The 19,996-nt window shown below is 37.5% G+C and overlaps 1 protein-coding gene across 12 annotated transcripts in view; it reads right to left on the bottom strand.

Moving 5' to 3' along the window:
- Synd (protein kinase C and casein kinase substrate in neurons protein Synd) overlaps positions 1-19,996 on the bottom strand; it is a 322,204-nt gene that overhangs the window by 39,312 nt on the left and 262,896 nt on the right. For 5 of the 12 annotated variants that reach the window (XM_071656541.1, XM_071656540.1, XM_071656539.1 and 2 more), the window contains 4 exons: positions 17,173-17,202; positions 12,936-12,950; positions 4,686-4,799; positions 2,507-2,619 (listed from right to left, as the gene is read on the bottom strand). In XM_071656541.1, coding sequence (XP_071512642.1) covers positions 2,507-2,619; positions 4,686-4,799; positions 12,936-12,950; positions 17,173-17,202 — 272 coding nt within the window. The remainder of the gene's footprint in view (positions 1-2,506; positions 2,620-4,685; positions 4,800-12,935; positions 12,951-17,172; positions 17,203-19,996) is intronic. The other 7 variants (XM_071656551.1, XM_071656545.1, XM_071656547.1 and 4 more) reach the window with 3 other exon arrangements.

Below are 19,996 nucleotides of genomic sequence, written 5' to 3'. Positions count from 1 at the left end.
GTTTTTATCGAGGATGTAAGGCATGTGTACGTGTAGGAAGAGAGGAAAGTGATTGGTTCTCAGGGAATGTAGGTTTGCGGCAAGGGTGTGTGATGTCTCCATGGTTGTTTAATTTGTTAATGGATGGGGTTGTTAGGGAGGTGAATGCAAGAGTTTTGGAAAGAGGGGCAAGTATGAAGTCTGTTGTGGATGAGAGAGCTTGGGAAGTGAGTCAGTTGTTGTTCGCTGATGATACAGCGCTGGTGGCTGATTCATGTGAGAAAATGCAGAAGCTGGTGACTGAGTTTGGTAACGTGTGTGAAAGAAGAAAGTTAAGAGTAAATGTGAATAAGAGCAAGGTTACTAGGTACAGTAGGGTTGAGGGTCAAGTCAATTGGGAGGTAAGTTTGGAGAAAAACTGGAGGAAGTGAAGTGTTTTAGATATCTGGGAGTGGATCTGGCAGTGGATGGAACCATGGAAGCGGAAGTGAATCATAGGGTGGGGGAGGGGGCGAAAATCCTGGGAGCCTTGAAGAATGTGTGGAAGTCGAGAACATTATCTCAGAAAGCAAAAATGGGTATGTTTCATTGAAGGAACAGTGGTTCCAACAATGTTGTATGGTTGCGAGGCGTGGGCTATGGATAGAGTTGTGTGCAGGAGGGTGGATGTGCTGGAAATGAGGTGTTTGAGGACAATGTGTGGTGTGAGGTGGTTTGATCGAGTAAGTAATGTAAGGGTAAGAGAGATGTGTGGAAATAAAAAGAGTGTGGTTGAGAGAGCAGAAGAGGGTGTTTTGAAATGGCTTGGGCACATGGAGAAAATGAGTGAGGAAAGATTGACCAAGAGGATATATGTGTCGGAGGTGGAGGAAACGAGGAGAAGTGGGAGACCAAATTGGAGGTGGAAAGATGGAGTGAAAAAGATTTTGTAAGATCGGGGCCTGAACATGGAGGAGGGTGAAAGGCGGGCAAGGAATAGAGTGAATTGGATCGATGTGGTATACCGGGGTTGACGTGCTGTCAGTGGATTGAATCAGGGCATGTGAAGCGTCTGTGGTAAACCATGGAAAGTTGTGTGGGGCCTGATTGTGGAAAGGGAGCTGTGGTTTCGGGCATTATTGCATGACAGCTAGAGACTGAGTGTGAACGAATGGGGCCTTTGTTGTCTTTTCCTAGTGCTACCTTGCACACATGAGGGGGGAGGGGGATGGTATTCCATGTGTGGCGAGGTGGCGATGGGAATGAATAAAGGCAGACAGTGTGAATTGTGTGCATGGGTATATATGTATGTGTCTGTATGTGTATATATATGTGTACATTGAGATGTATAGGTATGTATATTTGTGTGTGTGGACGTGTATGTATATACATTGTGTATGGGGGTGGGCTGGGCCATTTCTTTTGTCTGTTTCCTTGCGCTACCTCGCAAACGCGGGAGACAGCGACAAAACAAATTAAATAAAATAAATAAAATATAATATATATGTGTGTGTGTGTGTGTGTGTGTGTGCGCGCGTGTGTATATATGAGTGGATGGACCATTCTTCATCTGTTTCCCGGTGCTACCTCGGTGACATGGGAAACAGCAATTAAACATAAGAAATAAATCTATATCTATCACTTATCTATTATACTGAAAGGGGAGCCAAGTGAGGATACTCCCTCTAAGGCTCAGGCCTCTGTTCTTAATGATACCCCGCTAACACAGGAAATGGCAAATTTGTATGAAAAAAATGTATACACATACACGCATACATATTTGATACATGCTCACCATTTCTTGCATTAGTGTAGTAAGGTGCACAGAACACATTAAGAAATGGCCTTATTTGTTCACATCCACTCTCTAGCCATTACGTATAATGCACTGAAACCAGAGTCCCCATCCAAAACCAAGCCCTACTGACCTTTCTGTGGTTTTCCTAAATTACCTCAAGTGCCTCGGTTCAGCCCACTGACAGCAAATCCACCATATACAACACTGTTCCAATCTGTTCTCTCCCTTCCACGCCTCACACCCTCCTGTGTATTTGGGCCCTGAACCTCCAAAGCATCATTCACTACATTTTTCCAACTCTTCCTTGGCTTCCTCTTTTCCTTTGTTTCCTCCACTTCTGATATGAAATCTTTCCTAGTCAATCTCTCTAAACGTCAAAAATATTTTCTCATACATGCACCTCTCACTAACACACCTCTCTCTTATTTTATCATTTCTTATTTGATCCGTCTTCTTCACCCCACATCCCCTCCTTGGGCATTTCATTTCCAACACATCCACCCTCTTTACATTTTTGTCTAAGGCATCCAAAGATCACTGATGGGACTGCTATACCATCAAGCATGCCCAATTTTGCCAAGAAAGTGATGTCTCTTGCCATAATGATTCATACTTAAATCCACGGTTGGCAAAACAATTATGGCAAGGGACCTCTGTACAAGGTTACATTGCAATACATCAATCTAAGCTGCCAAACGCTTTACTTAATGTAACTAAACTCCACAAGTAAAGAACAAAGATCAGGTTTACCTTGGGTCATTAGATACGTTGAGACATTTGTGTGTGGCAAAGAGCATATCCTTACAGAAGATTAGTCTCTTAGATTCTGCTTCTTGTGCCTTTTCAAACACATGTGTCATGTCCTGAAAAACAAAAACAAAAATGCATTATTTTCATGGCCCTAAGTCACATTCTTGGGATTCTCTTTTTGTTAAAATGTACTGAAATGAAACAAAACAGATATTTAAGATGCAGTCACAGTAACGTGTTAGAAATGTTAGAGTGTAACTGACTATGATATGAAGTTGCTGTGAGGAAATGGGCAAAGATGGAATCCATTAAAAGGAAGAAAGTTTGGCCAACAAATTTTCTCTCAATCTATTTTTCAATCTCACATTTTCACAATAGAAGCTGATGCTATGATATACTGAAGATGGATAATAAAAACCCGTATTTTTAAGGTGTAAGGACATGGGGGGGATGTATAAGTTCTTCACTGCATTTTTTAATTTTCTTCTATGTCTTCTGTTGCCCCTTCCCTTGAAAAATCCATTTTTTCCCCATGTAATTACAGACTTTCACTGCCCTTTCAATTCACCAAACTAAGTATCCATTTATCCATGGTTACTTTATGTGTTGGGCAACAGATATAGTTTGCCTATTCCCTCTAATTATGTTTCTTGTATGTGAATGACCTAACTGACCTTGGTTAGTTTACAAATGGTGGGTCTTTTATTCCTTTTTTTTCTTCCAGTTGTGCACCTTCGTGTACTTACCAATAAGAAATTGTTCATTAGTATATTTTTACCTAACAGTTGTATTCAGCATTTTCGATATTTTCTCTTACATTATCTAAGAGTCACTGATGTTGGGCAGAATTGGAGTGCCATCTGTTGGCAGCTTATTTACCTTACAGCAACAAGGCAACCTTCCTTCCCTAGTACTTACTTTGGTGATTCATGTTTTCCATTTAGACAAGTTTAGCTTGTCCCCTGTGTAGCAGGTCCCCTAACCTTGTCTGTCAGAGCAGTATCAGTGACTGCTTTAAGTTAAGAAATATGTCCTGGGAGAACTATGTACTGAAACTTAACAGAAATCATATACGAAAAATTGTTGCATCTTTTTCTACTGCCAGACTTCAATCAAACTTGACCTAAAACATTTAGCTTCAAGTGTAAAAGTCCTTTAAACAAAATTCTGTTTATATATACAGAGTTGCCAATATGGATATACCAAAATCAAGGAAAGCAAAGACATAAAAGTATTGCTTTTGGACAAAATATGTATGATTCAAGATTCAGGGTTTCACAGTTTCCACCAATATATTACAATAAAGATGAAATATACAGGCATTAATAAGGTCTTATTAGTTTCAATGAGAATTTTGCAAACTCATCTATCATCAATTAACAATTACACAAGCAAAATTACCCTGTTCTGACAATGCTCTGTAATGACAGGTGCAAACTGTTTACTTTAAATCATTTTACGTTGCACTATTGGCAGTTTTAATTAAAGAATTGTCATATATCTGCCTAAAACAAGAATATTGGGTATCATTCAGGCCCATGTCTAGATGCTGCATCCCATGGTTTTTGTGAGACAGTCACTCAAGGATAGACAAGTATGATACAGTCTTCTTCCTTTCAACTTTTAATCTGCATATTTTTAGGAGTCAGGTCTACATGGGTCTATAGAGTCCTGATCAATTTCTACATAAGTTTTCTCTTACTCTTCCTTGTTACCAATGCATATACTTTCACTTGAGCATCTTTTGCCTGTGTCACATTACGAAAAAAGTATACGGTGTCTATATCATTTTGTGTTAGTACAGGCACGCTTTCTTTCAACAAGGTATTCACAGAATTTTCCATTGTTCTAAAAAATATAAACTTTGTGATAATCACTGAAACAATACTGCTTATGTTAAAAACATAAAACTGTACTAGCATATCTGTACCAGAATGGAATGGCTTGAAATTTCTAATTCCTCTGTTTCTATGGGCCTGAGCTTTAAAAGATTATATACAAATGATTATGAAAACATTTTCAATTTTCTACATTCATAATATTATATATAATGGGTATGTTCTCCATATCCTCAAATCTAATCAAAGTTTATGCTTGGCCAGCCTTGAGGTTCAAGCAACATTTTCTACAGTCCCTAAAAATCATAATCTATTCTGACAGTGAAAAAAGAAAAACTAACCTCTATATACTTGGGATTGAAGTCAGAAATTTCTTTAAGGCAAATCTCATATTTGTCTCGCCCTCGTGACACTTCTTCCTTGGCCTTCGATACTCGGTCCTGAAGTTTCTTCACCTGTAAAAAGTTTATAATCAATTGAAGATTTCTTAAAAACACAAATATTCATGAAATATCAAATTGAGGCTTGTTTTTTACTCTGCTTTATTGAATTTTCTTATTACTTATATAATTAAAGCTTTTAAAACATCAAGTTCTTTCTTGGATCATCTTTAAACTGTGATTCAATACGTATTGGCTTTAAAGGATAAGAAATTAAATGTCACTACTTTAGAACATGCAAATAATGAACTAGTGAAATTTGAAATTCTGTTGAAATTCCCCTCCATCAGGATGCTTTTGCAAGATAGGAAACCATGAAAATCATTGGTGTGAATCTATTTACTTGTCAGTTCCTATAATTTTGATAGCCATGTACTTAATCCGTTAATAACATTCAGCAAGAACTGTGCAGCTATATCAGGACCACAATTAATTAGAACCTGAGGTGTCATAAACAGAACACTCTAACAAAAAATTTGAGCTGTCACTGTCAGGTACTATGAGGATGAGTGAACTACAGAAAGTGTGATACGCCTCAATAACCAAATCTACTTTGGAAAATGAGGATTTTGTGCTAGCACAAACTGAAAATTATCTATTCATTGACTTAAAAGTATCAATGCTAAGGCAAAGATGCTGACATAACTAAAGCATCTGTACACACCATGCAACAAATAAACTCAAGACATTGAATTAGAGATTTCATATATGTAATTCAGAACTAAATAATGTGTGCTATATTTCTTTGAAGTGAAACGGTATTGAGGATAAAACAAGAACTTCCGGCATGTAATCAGCAACACCTGAACACTATCTATCAACATCTCTAACACCCATTCCCTGTAGGAGCTCCCATGAAGGGGTGGCCATGGCAAAGGTCTCCTTAACCCTGTCCTTCCATGCCTTCCTTGCATACCAATTCCACATATTCTTCCACCATCTCTCTCCCTCCAGCCTATTTGCCAATGTCACAAGTGGTCTCCCTCTCACATCATCCCCCCTTAATTGTACCATCATGCATTCTCCTTATAAACTCTCAATCTTGCATACTTTCAACATACCCAAACTATCTCAAAGTATTACACTTCACCCATTCTATCATTCCATAATTCATTCCCTATGCATTCCCTGCCACACCACATATCTTATACACCCCTGCATTTCTTTCTTCATTCCATCTAATCACACCACTAGCCACCACATCTCACTGACACACTCCATCTCTGCACCCCTTTTCCCACCACATCTCACTGACACACTCCATCTCTGCACCCCTTTTCCTTAGTTTTGCTTCATCTCTCTCATCACTCCATTCATATATATAATTATCAAAAAGCCATGGTAACATCATACAGCTCTGCCTTACACCTAAATGTATCCCAAAACTTTTGCTCAATTCTACATCCACTTTTACACATGCATTTACTCACCTAAATTTGGTGTGTAATTTACTACATTGAACAATTACCACATCTAGAAAATAAAGTCTGTATATGTTCAAACTAAGCATAAATATACTGCATTGCTACAGCACCTATTTCTGACATAAGAATAATCAAAAGCAGTCCACTGATCTGTAATACATGTGGTTTTCTATGAAGATTCTGCAACACCAAGTTCTAGTTAATTAAAGTAATGATATAACTGAATAATAAAGGTGCTGATGCATCTGATGCAAATATCCTTCTTTAACTGATACTAAATTTTTTTTAGTGGATTAAAATCATTATATAAAATTGAACTCAAAACACACCTATTAGCAGGGTTAATGTTCAAATTTTCCTTATCAGAATTCAAAATATCACAAGCCTATAAGGAAAATCATAAGGTAAGATTTCATATAATAATAAACATAATGCATTCATGTTGAATGTGTTCCAAATGAGAATAATGTAAATAAAATTCATTAAATACAAAGAACAAAATCCCTGGGTGAAAATCTTCAATACAGCGGATTTATTATTTTGAAGTATCATTGACACTGCTCCACACAGTAGTGAAATAAAAGAACATATGACAAATGACTACCAAATGTTATGACAGTTTATAGCATTTCTTTAAACTGAGATGTCTCAGATAAAAGCAACACAAGTTCATTCTCCAAGTTAAACAAGGTATTGTACTTACAGCAAGGTTTTTATATACAACAGAGGAGTTGATTCAAAACTGACAAAGCATGAGTGTACACTGAGGGTATAATAGCAGTTACATGATACACTTTCATAGAATAGTTAGAACATACAAGTATGTTTTTTGGAACTCTTACAAATTACTGAATAAGGCTGAAATGACACAAAAAACAATCATTACTTAGATAGAATGAATTTACAAATCAGAAAATAATCCCAGTTGTATCATGGTGTTAACTATTTTTTTTAATGTTCCACATTCTGAGGTTGACTATAACTTGTTTATACTTAACTTTCATCATTCTGAGGTGGTCCTCTCCTTAAGATTTGTAATATACAAGAGTAACCAGCTCTTCTCTTAATATAGCAAATAACTGCCTGACTGTTGAATATCTGTTTAATTTGACATCATAATGCTTTGAGTTCATAAATAATAATACCAGTTAAAATGACAAACAATGAGAGAAGATTCTCTGAAGTTCCATCTCGTTTTACATGCAGAAACAGGGTAGAGATACTAACATTGATAGAAAAACTTACTAAAAATGTGAGACAAATGAGTATTCTGCAATAGAAGATAAGTTCCATATACATATATTCAACAGTGAACTATAAGGAAAACTTATCTGAATAACCAGAGGGATCCATCACATGTCAAGGTAAGATGACTTGATTTTAGAGGAATTATTTTTTCGACATATTGGCAGTTTTTCTTAATCCTCCAAGGCCATTTCTACATACATCAAATTACCAGTAAGACACTATATATCAACAGTTTATGGATGTGCTTTACAACAAATTCATGTGGTATTCCACTATATGCCAATATCATCTGGTGGACGATTATCTACATCTGTGATCATCAATGTTCTCAGGTGGTTCTTTATGCAACCCCAGGTCCCCTTTACTGGGAATCATACTGCTTTGAGAATGCACTCCATGCAGGAGCAAAGTAAGATGCACTCCTTTTGAACAAGAGGGTCCTTAGCAACACTGAACTCCTCTCCATCCACTGACAATGACAGAGCATTGTTGAAAAAGATTTCCCACTCACAGTGTTATCACTTGTAGGTGGAGTCTAACACCTGTTCTGTTCCATGATAACCATTATCTATGCTATGCTAATTCTACTTTAGGTCAACTTAGAAGTATATGACTATTACATATCCTGGATATAAGAAATGAATATCAAAATACTTAAATTGCAATATTCCTCTGATATACAGAAAGTCTTTTTCTCTTGATATTTGGTCATTCATAACAATGCCCTGCTTTTCAGTAAACCAGACTGGTTTATTTAGTCCTTTTTTCTTAGTAAGGGTCTACAGTTTGGTGTGCTGGGGGGAACTTATGAAGCGTACAGCAGCATACATGCAACCCCAGTCTCCATGCCACCATCCTTTCCTAGCAGGCAACTCACAAACCAATGTTCAGTCACTATAAAGCCATCAGACCCCATAAGCGTGATGAAAAATAAAAATGTCTGTTGGAAGTGACCATCCTGAATAATAAAATACCTTCATCTATGACAAAAATAGTCTTGAAATTGTGGATCACTTCCAGTAGTGCCAGTGAAAATCAGTAAGGTGCTATGAGAGGAAGGTGGCCATCCATCCAACCCATGCAAAGGTTAAATGAATACACAAAATAAGCAACATAGGTATGCTTCAGGTATGGCTGAAAGATAATTCTGCAAGGTCCTTAACCCTTTCACTGCAGCATTCCTAGTATCCACTGTACAATCTATGCAAGATATGCTGAAATATCCTAAAAACATTTGTCTCAAAGTTGTTCTTGTGATCAACTAAAACATAATCTACTATTCAAAATCACAAGTGACTCAACCTGATAAAACACTGTTTGTATGTGCTACAGCTCAAATGCAGTGAATGGGTTAAGATAAAACCATGAATTTAGACAATATGATAAAAGGCTCCTGCATAAGATATGAAAAGAGAAAAACAACTGAAAAAGCCAATGCATTAAATGATACATGGATATCCTGTTATCTATTTTCATTTTTCTCAATGAAAACAATGATAACTCGATGACTTTCAGAGAGAAAGACTGACTATAGGTATACCATGTAGCTTCCAGCTTAAAAACTAAAATCCAGTATGCCTCCACAATTACATTAACTATGAATAAAGCATGAAAACAAACAGAATTCAGCCATCAATAAGAGGAAAATACAATAAAGCTAACACTTGTTACGAACCTCTGCGTTTGTTCTCATGAACCTGCATGTTCGTAGTATCTATAATAGAGAATTTGTATGCTTAGAAAAGCCACGTGGTGACCTGGGAGGACCCAAGGGATTCCTCGACCCCATGTGTACCTGTGATCTCACACGTCAAGTCAGGTGGCTAAGATTAGTGGTGCGTCCCCACAACCAACCTGCTAATTACTATTCAGGTCCCATGGTCAAGTGACCCAGGGTCAGCCGCGAGGGCATGCCTAGGAAAGTTCGCCCACCCATCCTGGTTGTGTCATCTGAGATACAAGCCTGGGCCATTAGACAGTATGAGGACCGGACCTTAGGCCTCCTCCAGCCAATCACGTCTGGATGAGAGTGTGATAATCAGTCTTTTGACCAATCAAGGGCAACTGTGGTCATTCCGACCTATCGTAGTTATAGGTGACGGGTCAAGGCATGGCTAGCTGTTCCTGCCTTGCTGTTCCTTCAGATAAAAGGCTCAGACAATAGTCTGGGAGCCGATTCCTTCAGCAGACCCGTGCCCAGCAAGGTAATGTAAGCTTCCCTTGTCTTGAACTCCATAGCCACCACTGCCCTAGATTGTAAGATGTTATACTGTGTCACGTCAGGTCTGAGTGTAACGATGTATCATAACTTATAGAATTGCCCAACGAATAAGTGTCTTGTATCATAATTTTATAGTGAACTTGTCATAAAGGAAAGAGACCTCCTGGTCTGAAATCTTACCTGGAATGTAGAGTGTGGAATACTGAAGGTAAAGTGTTAACGATAGTGTTTGTACCCAATTAATGTGCTTGTCATCTTGTATTTTATTTCTTGTATTATATGTAGATTTAACCCTGGTGTTTGCTTTCGTCCCATAATGTTAGTATAGCGTTATCCAGCGTGCATAATAAATATAATTGACGGGCCTTCCCAGAAAGATTCGTAACATAAGAATTGGCGAACCTGCCAGGATCAGAATCATAACACACTGCATAGAAATATCTAAAACAAGAACCTACGACTGCAAAGCAATTGTGCCCACTACATATGGTTTTGAACCCACAAGAGAATATTACCTGTGACTCTGACTTTTGACCATGACCTCCAAAACTTAAGATGGAAAACTTCATGTGTGGTATCTGCAGTAAAGTTAATATGCATCCAGAAATTCCCAAGAATTTATGCAAGAATCTAATATGGTTCAGCTACACAATTCCTTGACTACTTCCATTTTTTCCTTCCCTGAATACTCCAGAGGTAACCATGTTAACCTGAGGAAAATGTGTCCCGAGTTCAAGTGTTTTAAACCTACTACTGCAGAGTTCGGTAGATGGATAAAACTGATGGATGCTGGGGTGATAGTTTCAAGAAAATATTCTATTGCTGAGCATATGTGATCATGGAGATGGAAAATAGCAGGAGTGAGTGGTTATCTTACCAATGAAAAATGGCATTCTATCATTCATGGTGTGATGGTCAGGGATGGATGGAGTGGTTGTGGTCAGGAAGCGTGTTGTGGCCAACATGGAAGGGTATGCTGGTACTGAGGGAGGGCATGGTATCCCTCCACAGGAGCATGAGGACAGCCTACGAGGCTCAAATCTGCTAGTGCTTATGAATTGACTTTCATCACTAGTTTTTCCACTACATTGAGTAAAACTAGTAATGAATTATATTACAATGTTCACTTTTGAAATGCACATACAGGATTAAACAGTCTATCAATATAGGCTGTTAATCCACTGCTAGTTGAAATGCTTTTCCTTCCTTTCCATTGAAACAGTTTTCAATGGTGATTTCAGTAATGATGTGGTTCTTCAAGAACACACCCATCAGGATTGTGAGAAACGATTGTATTTAACTTCATATTCATATAGTATACACACGAAGAGTTTGGGGAAGGAGCTAGACTACAAGAAACATCCTCATGTGACGGAGCAAGAACCTAATGATGCAAGGAGCCAGTCTGTTGCCAAGTTACACTACTGGTTCATTTTTAGATGTTCAGTTTCATAAAACATTTCCTAAGATTAGAAAAAAAAGTCTTAAGCAATCCCCTGCTCACTGCTTCAAGAGTTCAAGTGACTTGTATACATTAATTTGGCAGAATGACAACAAGCTTATTAAACGGACTGAAGTACTGTTGAACAAGAATTGAACGAGTGTTGGTTTTCTTGTTGACCACCAAGGAAGGTTAGTGATGTAGAAGAAAGGGTATGGGGCTACATACATGTTGCTGTGCACACCACTAGTCCTCCCAGACAATATATTTTTGATCACTATGTAAAATATCACACCATGTTACAAATCATGCAAAGATATAGTATAAAAGAGTTATCTCCTGATCATACCAAGTCACACTTTTGGAAGCTCATCCAGTGCACTTTTAGACGTTGTTAGAAGAAAAATGCACGACCATACAAATACACAAACTTCAATACTTAATCACAACCAAAAAAATCAGTGTACATTGGAGGTCGCATATAGTAATAGCCTTGATATGCTTCCGCTCATGTCAGTGTGGAGTTTTCAGTAATGATATGATGCACCCAGAGATTTCTATCTATCAGTAGGAAAAAATTATTAAAAGATCCCAGCATTCGGACTTACACACGGAGTAATAGCTATAATCAATAGATATCATCAATACAAAAATAATAATACAAAAGCACACAATATAACTGCAGAGAAAAATTAATGAAATAGTCCATTCCATTTTTCATCATTTCCCCATTCATGCATCATGAAAAGCTGAGAGTTTATCTGATCACTAGGAAAAGCAAAAGTACATGATATAGAGTCAATAACTGTTACTGTAGTCATAATAACCATCACCGTGGGAACTTTTTAAGTAATAATTACACAGTGATCTGATTTAAACATTAAAATAAACGTTTTCTAGCTTGGCATGCTCTGCAGTATATGCAGTTTGTATACAGCTATATACAGAAGTTTAAAAAGGTTCATTTTTCCTTAAAAATTTATGGAGAACAATTTTATACGAGGGGTTTCACAGCATTCAGGCATAAATCCCCCCCCTCACTAAATCACAGGACTGTAACTACAGAAAAACTCTTAACTTCAGAGATGCTTCATCTTGTTGCACTAAACTTGTCAAGGTCTTTTAAGCATGTGACTGAGCCTATAATTCATAACTAAAGAACTAATAATACTACCCTGCTATTCATTCAGAATTATATGTTCTGAATTTTGATTGTAAAAGATAGATTGTGGCTGGTTGGTATATACAAAGAATAGTATCATTGTGAACTTAAAAAAAAGTCAGAATCAAATTTCTCAGGCAGACAGATATGGGACTAAATGAATCAGGCAGTATCAGGGTACTGATAAATAGAAGGCCATAAGGTTAAAACTTTCTGCGACCAGTAATTTTTGTCCAGTGGCAGAAAATTCAGAAAGAGTATAACGATGTCCCTGATTCAACAAAGAGGATATGAAGTAAAATAAAATCTTCCAATGCTGTTTCTACACAAATCTATCTTATTCAAATACAGGTCCAGCCACTACATGTCAAGGTTATTGCAATGGATGAAGCATCTTACCGAGGCCAGAATTCCAAAAAACATATAAATGGAAGTCTATAATTTCAATTTTCTTTCCTTTGCAGGATATAACATCCCTTTTGACTATATAAAAAAGCATATATTTCAGACTGAGGCATCACAAGTAATTCACCTCTCTCAGATCCTCTCAGAATTCAGGCCCAAGTGTCCGTATGACTAGAGTGAGCATGAGAAAAAGAAAAACTAATTCAGACAGTGAGGGTTCATCCACTCACTCCTGGCACTTCACTCATACCTTCATACTGCTTTGCTGTTCACACCAGTGGGGAAAAAAGAAAAGTAATTTATTCTAGAGTTAACATAAAGTTTCTGCATTTTACTGTACTTACTACAGCACATTTTCTGAATATGTGTGAAGAGAGCAGTTTGTATGAGTTGTGGCACTTTCAAACAAGATTCTGATATCTAGAAAGTATGTTTAATTATCGTTTTCAGAATAAACTGCAATGGCATGAAGAGAATCAGGATCATATACATTCTTGGAAAAAACAACTTTCATGACCTAAGTACTTGGGATCTGTTTTCCCTCCATTTCAGGAAAATGAAATGATAAAAAGCAGTGATCATAAAACATGGTGCTGTAGATACTCAATATTCATATATAAATAACTTTATAAAGATGATTTGGAATAATTTTTTCTACATTTGAAAAAAAAAATCTTAAAAGGAATGAAAGCATAAAAAAGGGCACATATATATCATATATATATATATATATATATAATATACATGAATGTTACATAGAGACTGATTTCTGCACTCTAACATTGTACGCTTAAAGGACATGACTGCAGTGTCATCCAGACAAAGCAGCTGAATCCTGAGGCGGAAAACCAAATTATGAATTCAAGAGGATTCTGCTCCTCAACAACCATTTTCTGCTGGGTCAGCCAATGATGACTCTCAACAATTAAGTTAGTCATACAAGTCTCCTATTACCTTTTTAACTAAAATCAACCAATACTCAACTGCCGTAAACCCACTGGGAACAGAAGAAACAAAGTCAACCAGCAACCTATACAAGAGTGGACTGGTGGTTAATGAAAGTTACCTAAGCATCACATGTCATTAACCCAAAATAAAGTCTTAACACTTCACAAAGGATGAAGGAAACATACTTTATCATATGTTAAGCAATGCATGGAAAAGGAGATGCTACTTGTGTAATCTGGGCATACTGCTAATGTGATATTCCTGCGACTGTCTGTGTTTGTGTGTGTTAATATGGCATTTGGACATCCAGCAATATCTTCTATTACAACGGTACAGGCAGTTGAAATGAAAGAGAACCACTCTGACCTTAGAAACAAAGCTAGAAATCTAATTATTTGGTGAGGCCAGTGAGGGAGCTTGGGTGCGTGTACACCTGGGGTGAATCTACAATCCGCAACATAATAAAGAATGTAGAGAAAGTTCAAATTGCTATAGTCCACTCTACTGCACTGTCTTCCAAGGTAACCACAAGGGTTAGAAATCCACTTATGGAGAAGATGGATGAAATGCTCTCATTATACAAACAGGTTAAGAAAAGAGAGAAAAGCTGCTGGTCTAACGCTCTGAATATTTATGAGCAATTACGTAAAGAAGACAATGTAGTTGAGCCATTTCAAGCAAGTAGAGATGGCTTGATAAGTTTTTTTCGACATCAAAAGAAACATAACATGATGGTAATGGGAGAATCTCCCACTAATGACCTTGAAGCTGCTGCACACATCCTGTTTTTCTCAGCATGTTTATGGGTTCACAATATATGATTTCTCTTTGTGTTAGGCTTTCTCAGAACATATCTATCTATCTATAGCTCTGATGCCTGTTCCTTTCTGGAACTCCTCATGGGGGTGGCCATGGCAATAGTCTCCGTATCTAGTGGACTCCAGTTCTGCTTCTTAGCCTTTACTGCAGGTCACTGGCAGAGGGAAAGTCTAACAGTGTTTGCAAAGGCTCCTACCTAATGTTCCTACTGACTACGTCCACCTTATGTTTTTACCTAACACTTCTACCTAAATGTTCTTACCTACTACTTCTCTCTACTGCTCTTACCATTTTGCCGAAGGGCAGGGCTAGCACCCAGCACTCACCACAGGAAAATCTAGAGTGAATTATGTGTGACAAGAAGAGATTCTATGGTTGTGGACAATGCCAGGAGTCCACATGTGGGTGAGGCAGAAAGAAAAGACAGCTACCTGGGTCAGAGGAGTGCAACTTGATAACCAATGAAGTGCTGGGTCACCATGCAGCTGTCACTAACCTTCCCAATACCCAGGTGGCTCTCAACCGACTACTACCAGCCATAATCTCTCCATAAAGCAAGGGATAGGTATACATGTTATACATATCTGCAGACTGACTACCCAGAAACTTATATCCACTGACAACAACTTTGCAGGAAATATACACAACTCTACCCTGTAGAGTTCAGAGTCTCAGATTTCATTATTTGATGTACATGTTCCCCCTTTCCTTACTTGGGAAAGTAACACTCCTGCAACTCTCTCTCTCTCTAACTCACTGATAAAGCCCACTGTTAAAAAAAATAGGATTTTGTTGTACAGCTTAGTATGCAACACGTTACCAAAAAAATTGATTACTGGCAAAAAAACAAAAGTATTTAAGCACTTAAATTATGACTGGCAATCTGGTACACTCCAGGTAATGACATTTGTTCCAGGTAGAGAAAAGAATAATTCATCCTCAGTTCTCATGACACATAAAAAGAACTCTAAACTAAATTTCATAAGCCCAGGATTTTTTTCATGGGGCTCCTGCAGCTACAAGCAGTGCTACAATATATGGACTCCTCTGGATAGAGAGAATTTCTTGAAAGACACTATATTCATTTTTGTCCGCTAATGATGATACAACCTCACTGAACACTCACAACATAACCAATTATACAGGTGACACTAACCCATGTGAAGATAACAGCAAGTCTGATGGTTGGGTACATATATGCTTCACTGTTAAGTCAACCTATATAGAAGATTTTCAAACTTATGTCTGAAGAACAGTTAGGATATAGCTCATAACCTCAAATACTATGCTAGATGCTAATGAAAATTTCAAAGACCACATCAGCTCTAGAAGCTTCTCTGAATCAACAAATACTAACAGACTAGCAGTACATAACCACGCTTCAGAAGTTTCATTTAGAAAGTATAAGGTTGGACTATCCAATACACATGATAAACCATGCGAAAAATGTGTGAAATACCACTCTTACTGTTTTACAGCTTGCAAAAGTACAGTGCTTTTCTTTGCAATAAAATGAGACGTTCAATCTGGCATGACAGACTTTTCTGATATACTGTTCATGCTAAAAGTTGATTATTAATGAAAAAAATAACTTGATAACTATCAAGCTGGCTGGCCAGTATCATATGGTTGTTGGGGAGTATTAGGGTCCAGGTGTTTGACTAGACAAGACTGCACGCCTGTTTTCTTCTAGCCCTGCTGAATGCAGAAAACAAGGCAAAAATATCAACACATTGGTCCTCTAAATTAAAGCACTGTCGTATCGTGTGCTAATTAGTTTTCAATATGTGAAAAAGCCAAAACTCAAAATGCAAGATCTCTTCACACATTACCTATATATCAAACAAAATTTACTCTACTTTGTCATAAATGTGCAATTGAACTACAATGAATATACTTTCATTTTTTGGAACTCTGATAAATTTACTCTGGATATCAATATCATTATAGTATACTCTAGTCATGTATGGTGAAAACAAAATGCTGAAATCAGTGCTTACAGAAATTACCTTATCAACTAGAATATAAAATCTAAATTCTACATTATTAGCAGTTCTAGCATTCAACATTATAATAATGCATAGTACTCAACTTACCAACTGGAATCTCTGTTGAAGACAAAACAAGACAAAAATAATCAGAAATTTGTCAGGCATGCAAATATATCCAGAAAAATATAATAATGTGATTAGAAAGAAAAAGCACAAAAACATCTTTAATGAAGTGAATCTTATCTTCAGTGTCAAATATGCCTGAATAGTAAACATCACATATGGGTCCTCTGTATCTCATACTAAACAAGAAATAATGGAAAATTAAAGGAGAAACAATATATGTATACAATGCAATGAAACACTGGCGACTGAAGAACAGATTGCAAAACAAAAAGATTTTTCACACAGGAGCCACACTGATTAGTACTGAACTCATTAATGAAAAAAATAACACAAGTATAAGCAGGATGATGCACAAAACAAAACCCAAATAATTGTTTCGCGATCATGCACAGGCATCTTTACTCACAACATTTATTAGATTCAGAGGGTTAAAGTGGCAAAGTGGAGATACATCTTGTGATCTATTTAAAAATCAACAGCATCTTGTTATGGATTTATTCACTAACATGTTTTTATGACAAGTCAGTGGTATTATCGGTCAATAAGACAAGGACTTAGGGATCAGAACGAACTCACTAGGAGAAGCTCCACATTAAGGCCTACCATAATTACTATGTTGTTTTTCCTATGTTCCTGAAACAAAAACACAGAAGAAACAAATGCAAAGATAACATGTGAAACTAAATCTATAGCACCATAAAAAAAATCAGTTTAAAATGTGAAACTTATCTAATTAATTTCTAAATCAAGATAGGCAGGAAATATAAATACCTTTACCACATTATCAGTGAGACACTTGGACAATCAAATGCAAACCAAACTACTGACTCAAAGTGCCTGCCCATCCCTAAATACACTGGCTGCCAGACTCTCTCTGTTCAAAGGTCATATGTCTAAGACTGACTAATCAAATGCCGACTTACCAAGTACCATACCACTAGTAGTTATACCCCCATTAATACACCAGGTGCAACACACAAAGCCCAAGCAGTGGCTGCTCTAGTCAACAACTTTCAGAGTGGACATTTCAATCACTAAGTAAAACAATGTTATTAAATACAGGATTTTTTTTTTTTTTATTATACTTTGTCGCTGTCTCCCGCGTTTGCGAGGTAGCGCAAGGAAACAGACGAAAGAAATGGCCCAACCCCCCCCATACACATGTATATACATACGTCCACACACGCAAATATACATACCTACACAGCTTTCCATGGTTTACCCCAGACGCTTCACATGCCTTGATTCAATCCACTGACAGCACGTCAACCCCGGTATACCACATCGATCCAATTCACTCTATTCCTTGCCCTCCTTTCACCCTCCTGCATGTTCAGGCCCCGATCACACAAAATCTTTTTCACTCCATCTTTCCACCTCCAATTTGGTCTCCCTCTTCTCCTCGTTCCCTCCACCTCCGACACATATATCCTCTTGGTCAATCTTTCCTCACTCATTCTCTCCATGTGCCCAAACCACTTCAAAACACCCTCTTCTGCTCTCTCAACCACGCTCTTTTTATTTCCACACATCTCTCTTACCCTTACGTTACTCACTCGATCAAACCACCTCACACCACACATTGTCCTCAAACATCTCATTTCCAGCACATCCATCCTCCTGCGCACAACTCTATCCATAGCCCACGCCTCGCAACCATACAACATTGTTGGAACCACTATTCCTTCAAACATACCCATTTTTGCTTTCCGAGATAATGTTCTCGACTTCCACACATTCTTCAAGGCCCCCAGAATTTTCGCCCCCTCCCCCACCCTATGATCCACTTCCGCTTCCATGGTTCCATCCGCTGCCAGATCCACTCCCAGATATCTAAAACACTTCACTTCCTCCAGTTTTTCTCCATTCAAACTCACCTCCCAATTGACTTGACCCTCAACCCTACTGTACCTAATAACCTTGCTCTTATTCACATTTACACTTAACTTTCTTCTTCCACACACTTTACCAAACTCAGTCACCAGCTTCTGCAGTTTCTCACATGAATCAGTCACCAGCGCTGTATCATCAGCGAACAACAACTGACTCACTTCCAAAGCTCTCTCATCCCCAACAGACTTCATACTTGCCCCTCTTTCCAAAACTCTTGCATTTACCTCCCTAACAACCCCATCCATAAACAAATTAAACAACCATGGAGACATCACACACCCCTGCCGCAAACCTACATTCACTGAGAACCAATCACTTTCCTCTCTTCCTACACGTACACATGCCTTACATCCTCGATAAAAACTTTTCACTGCTTCTAACAACTTTCCTCCCACACCATATATTCTTAATACCTTCCACAGAGCATCTCTATCAACTCTATCATATGCCTTCTCCAGATCCATAAATGCTACATACAGGATACTAATACTAAATCATTTACTTTCATACTTATCTAGTTCTTACTGTAAGTCCAATAATGAAGCTATACTTCTGATGTACATAATTATCCAACTTTGCAACATAGGTGAGGCACTTCTGACTTAATTGTATGTCTCTATATCATTAGAGGGTAAATGTAGAATATCAACATGGCCTCAGTACACCAATTTGTTTAAAAATCACAACCCACAATACGCACACTGGAAATTATATGATAAGGGCTTTTTAGTAATGAGCAGGCCACTCAATGTTAAATATTCTTCTGTTTTTGAATAATGGCTTCATATCTTGAACCTCATGTTACAGAAAGTAAGAGGTTGCTGTTATATTTGTTTGGTACAGAGAGTAAGAATCTCACACTAATGACGTACTGGGATAGCTTTTGCAGTTACTAATATATAATCAACAAGTATGCAAACATTATCAAATGTGCAGATCTTGCTCAAGAGTTTCAAAGTAAGTGATTACTGAAAATGAACAATGATACAGCACATAAAAATTCATAAGGAATCTTTTTTGTATGTAAGAACTATCCCTGAAGGATACAAAAGCAAATTACTTGAACATTTGAAATTTGAGGCAAACAGTACATTATTAGGTTAAGAAAAAGATCTGTTCATTTTGTGCGAATTCAGTCTATTTGCCTTAATGCCATCCCTAGTTACATGAGATGAATCAAAAGCACAGAATCTCACACTCTAGTCACACATATCCTAAAGTAAAACGTGTCCTGAATGTTAAATTGACACATGAACTTCCACAAGGACTTCTCATTTTTCACTTTACATACACAGTCCATTTGCCAAATTACAACAGTCTCCATTCATAACATCTTTTTACACACAGAATAGTTCCACTGGCCCCAATCAAATATCATTCCCCTGACACCATCTGAAATATATCTCCCCTAACTAATCACTTTTACAAGTCTTATCTCTTCTAAGGTCTAACTCTTCTTACACTCCAATCATACTAATGTGTATCTTATCATCTAAATCTTTATCAGGAATGCAATATCAATGATCATATCATG

Source organism: Panulirus ornatus, chromosome 63, assembly GCF_036320965.1.
Source record: "Panulirus ornatus isolate Po-2019 chromosome 63, ASM3632096v1, whole genome shotgun sequence".
Classification (NCBI taxonomy): domain Eukaryota; kingdom Metazoa; phylum Arthropoda; class Malacostraca; order Decapoda; family Palinuridae; genus Panulirus; species Panulirus ornatus.
The sequence above is the reverse complement of the archived record's forward strand: the minus strand, read 5'-3'. Positions and strand labels throughout refer to the sequence as shown.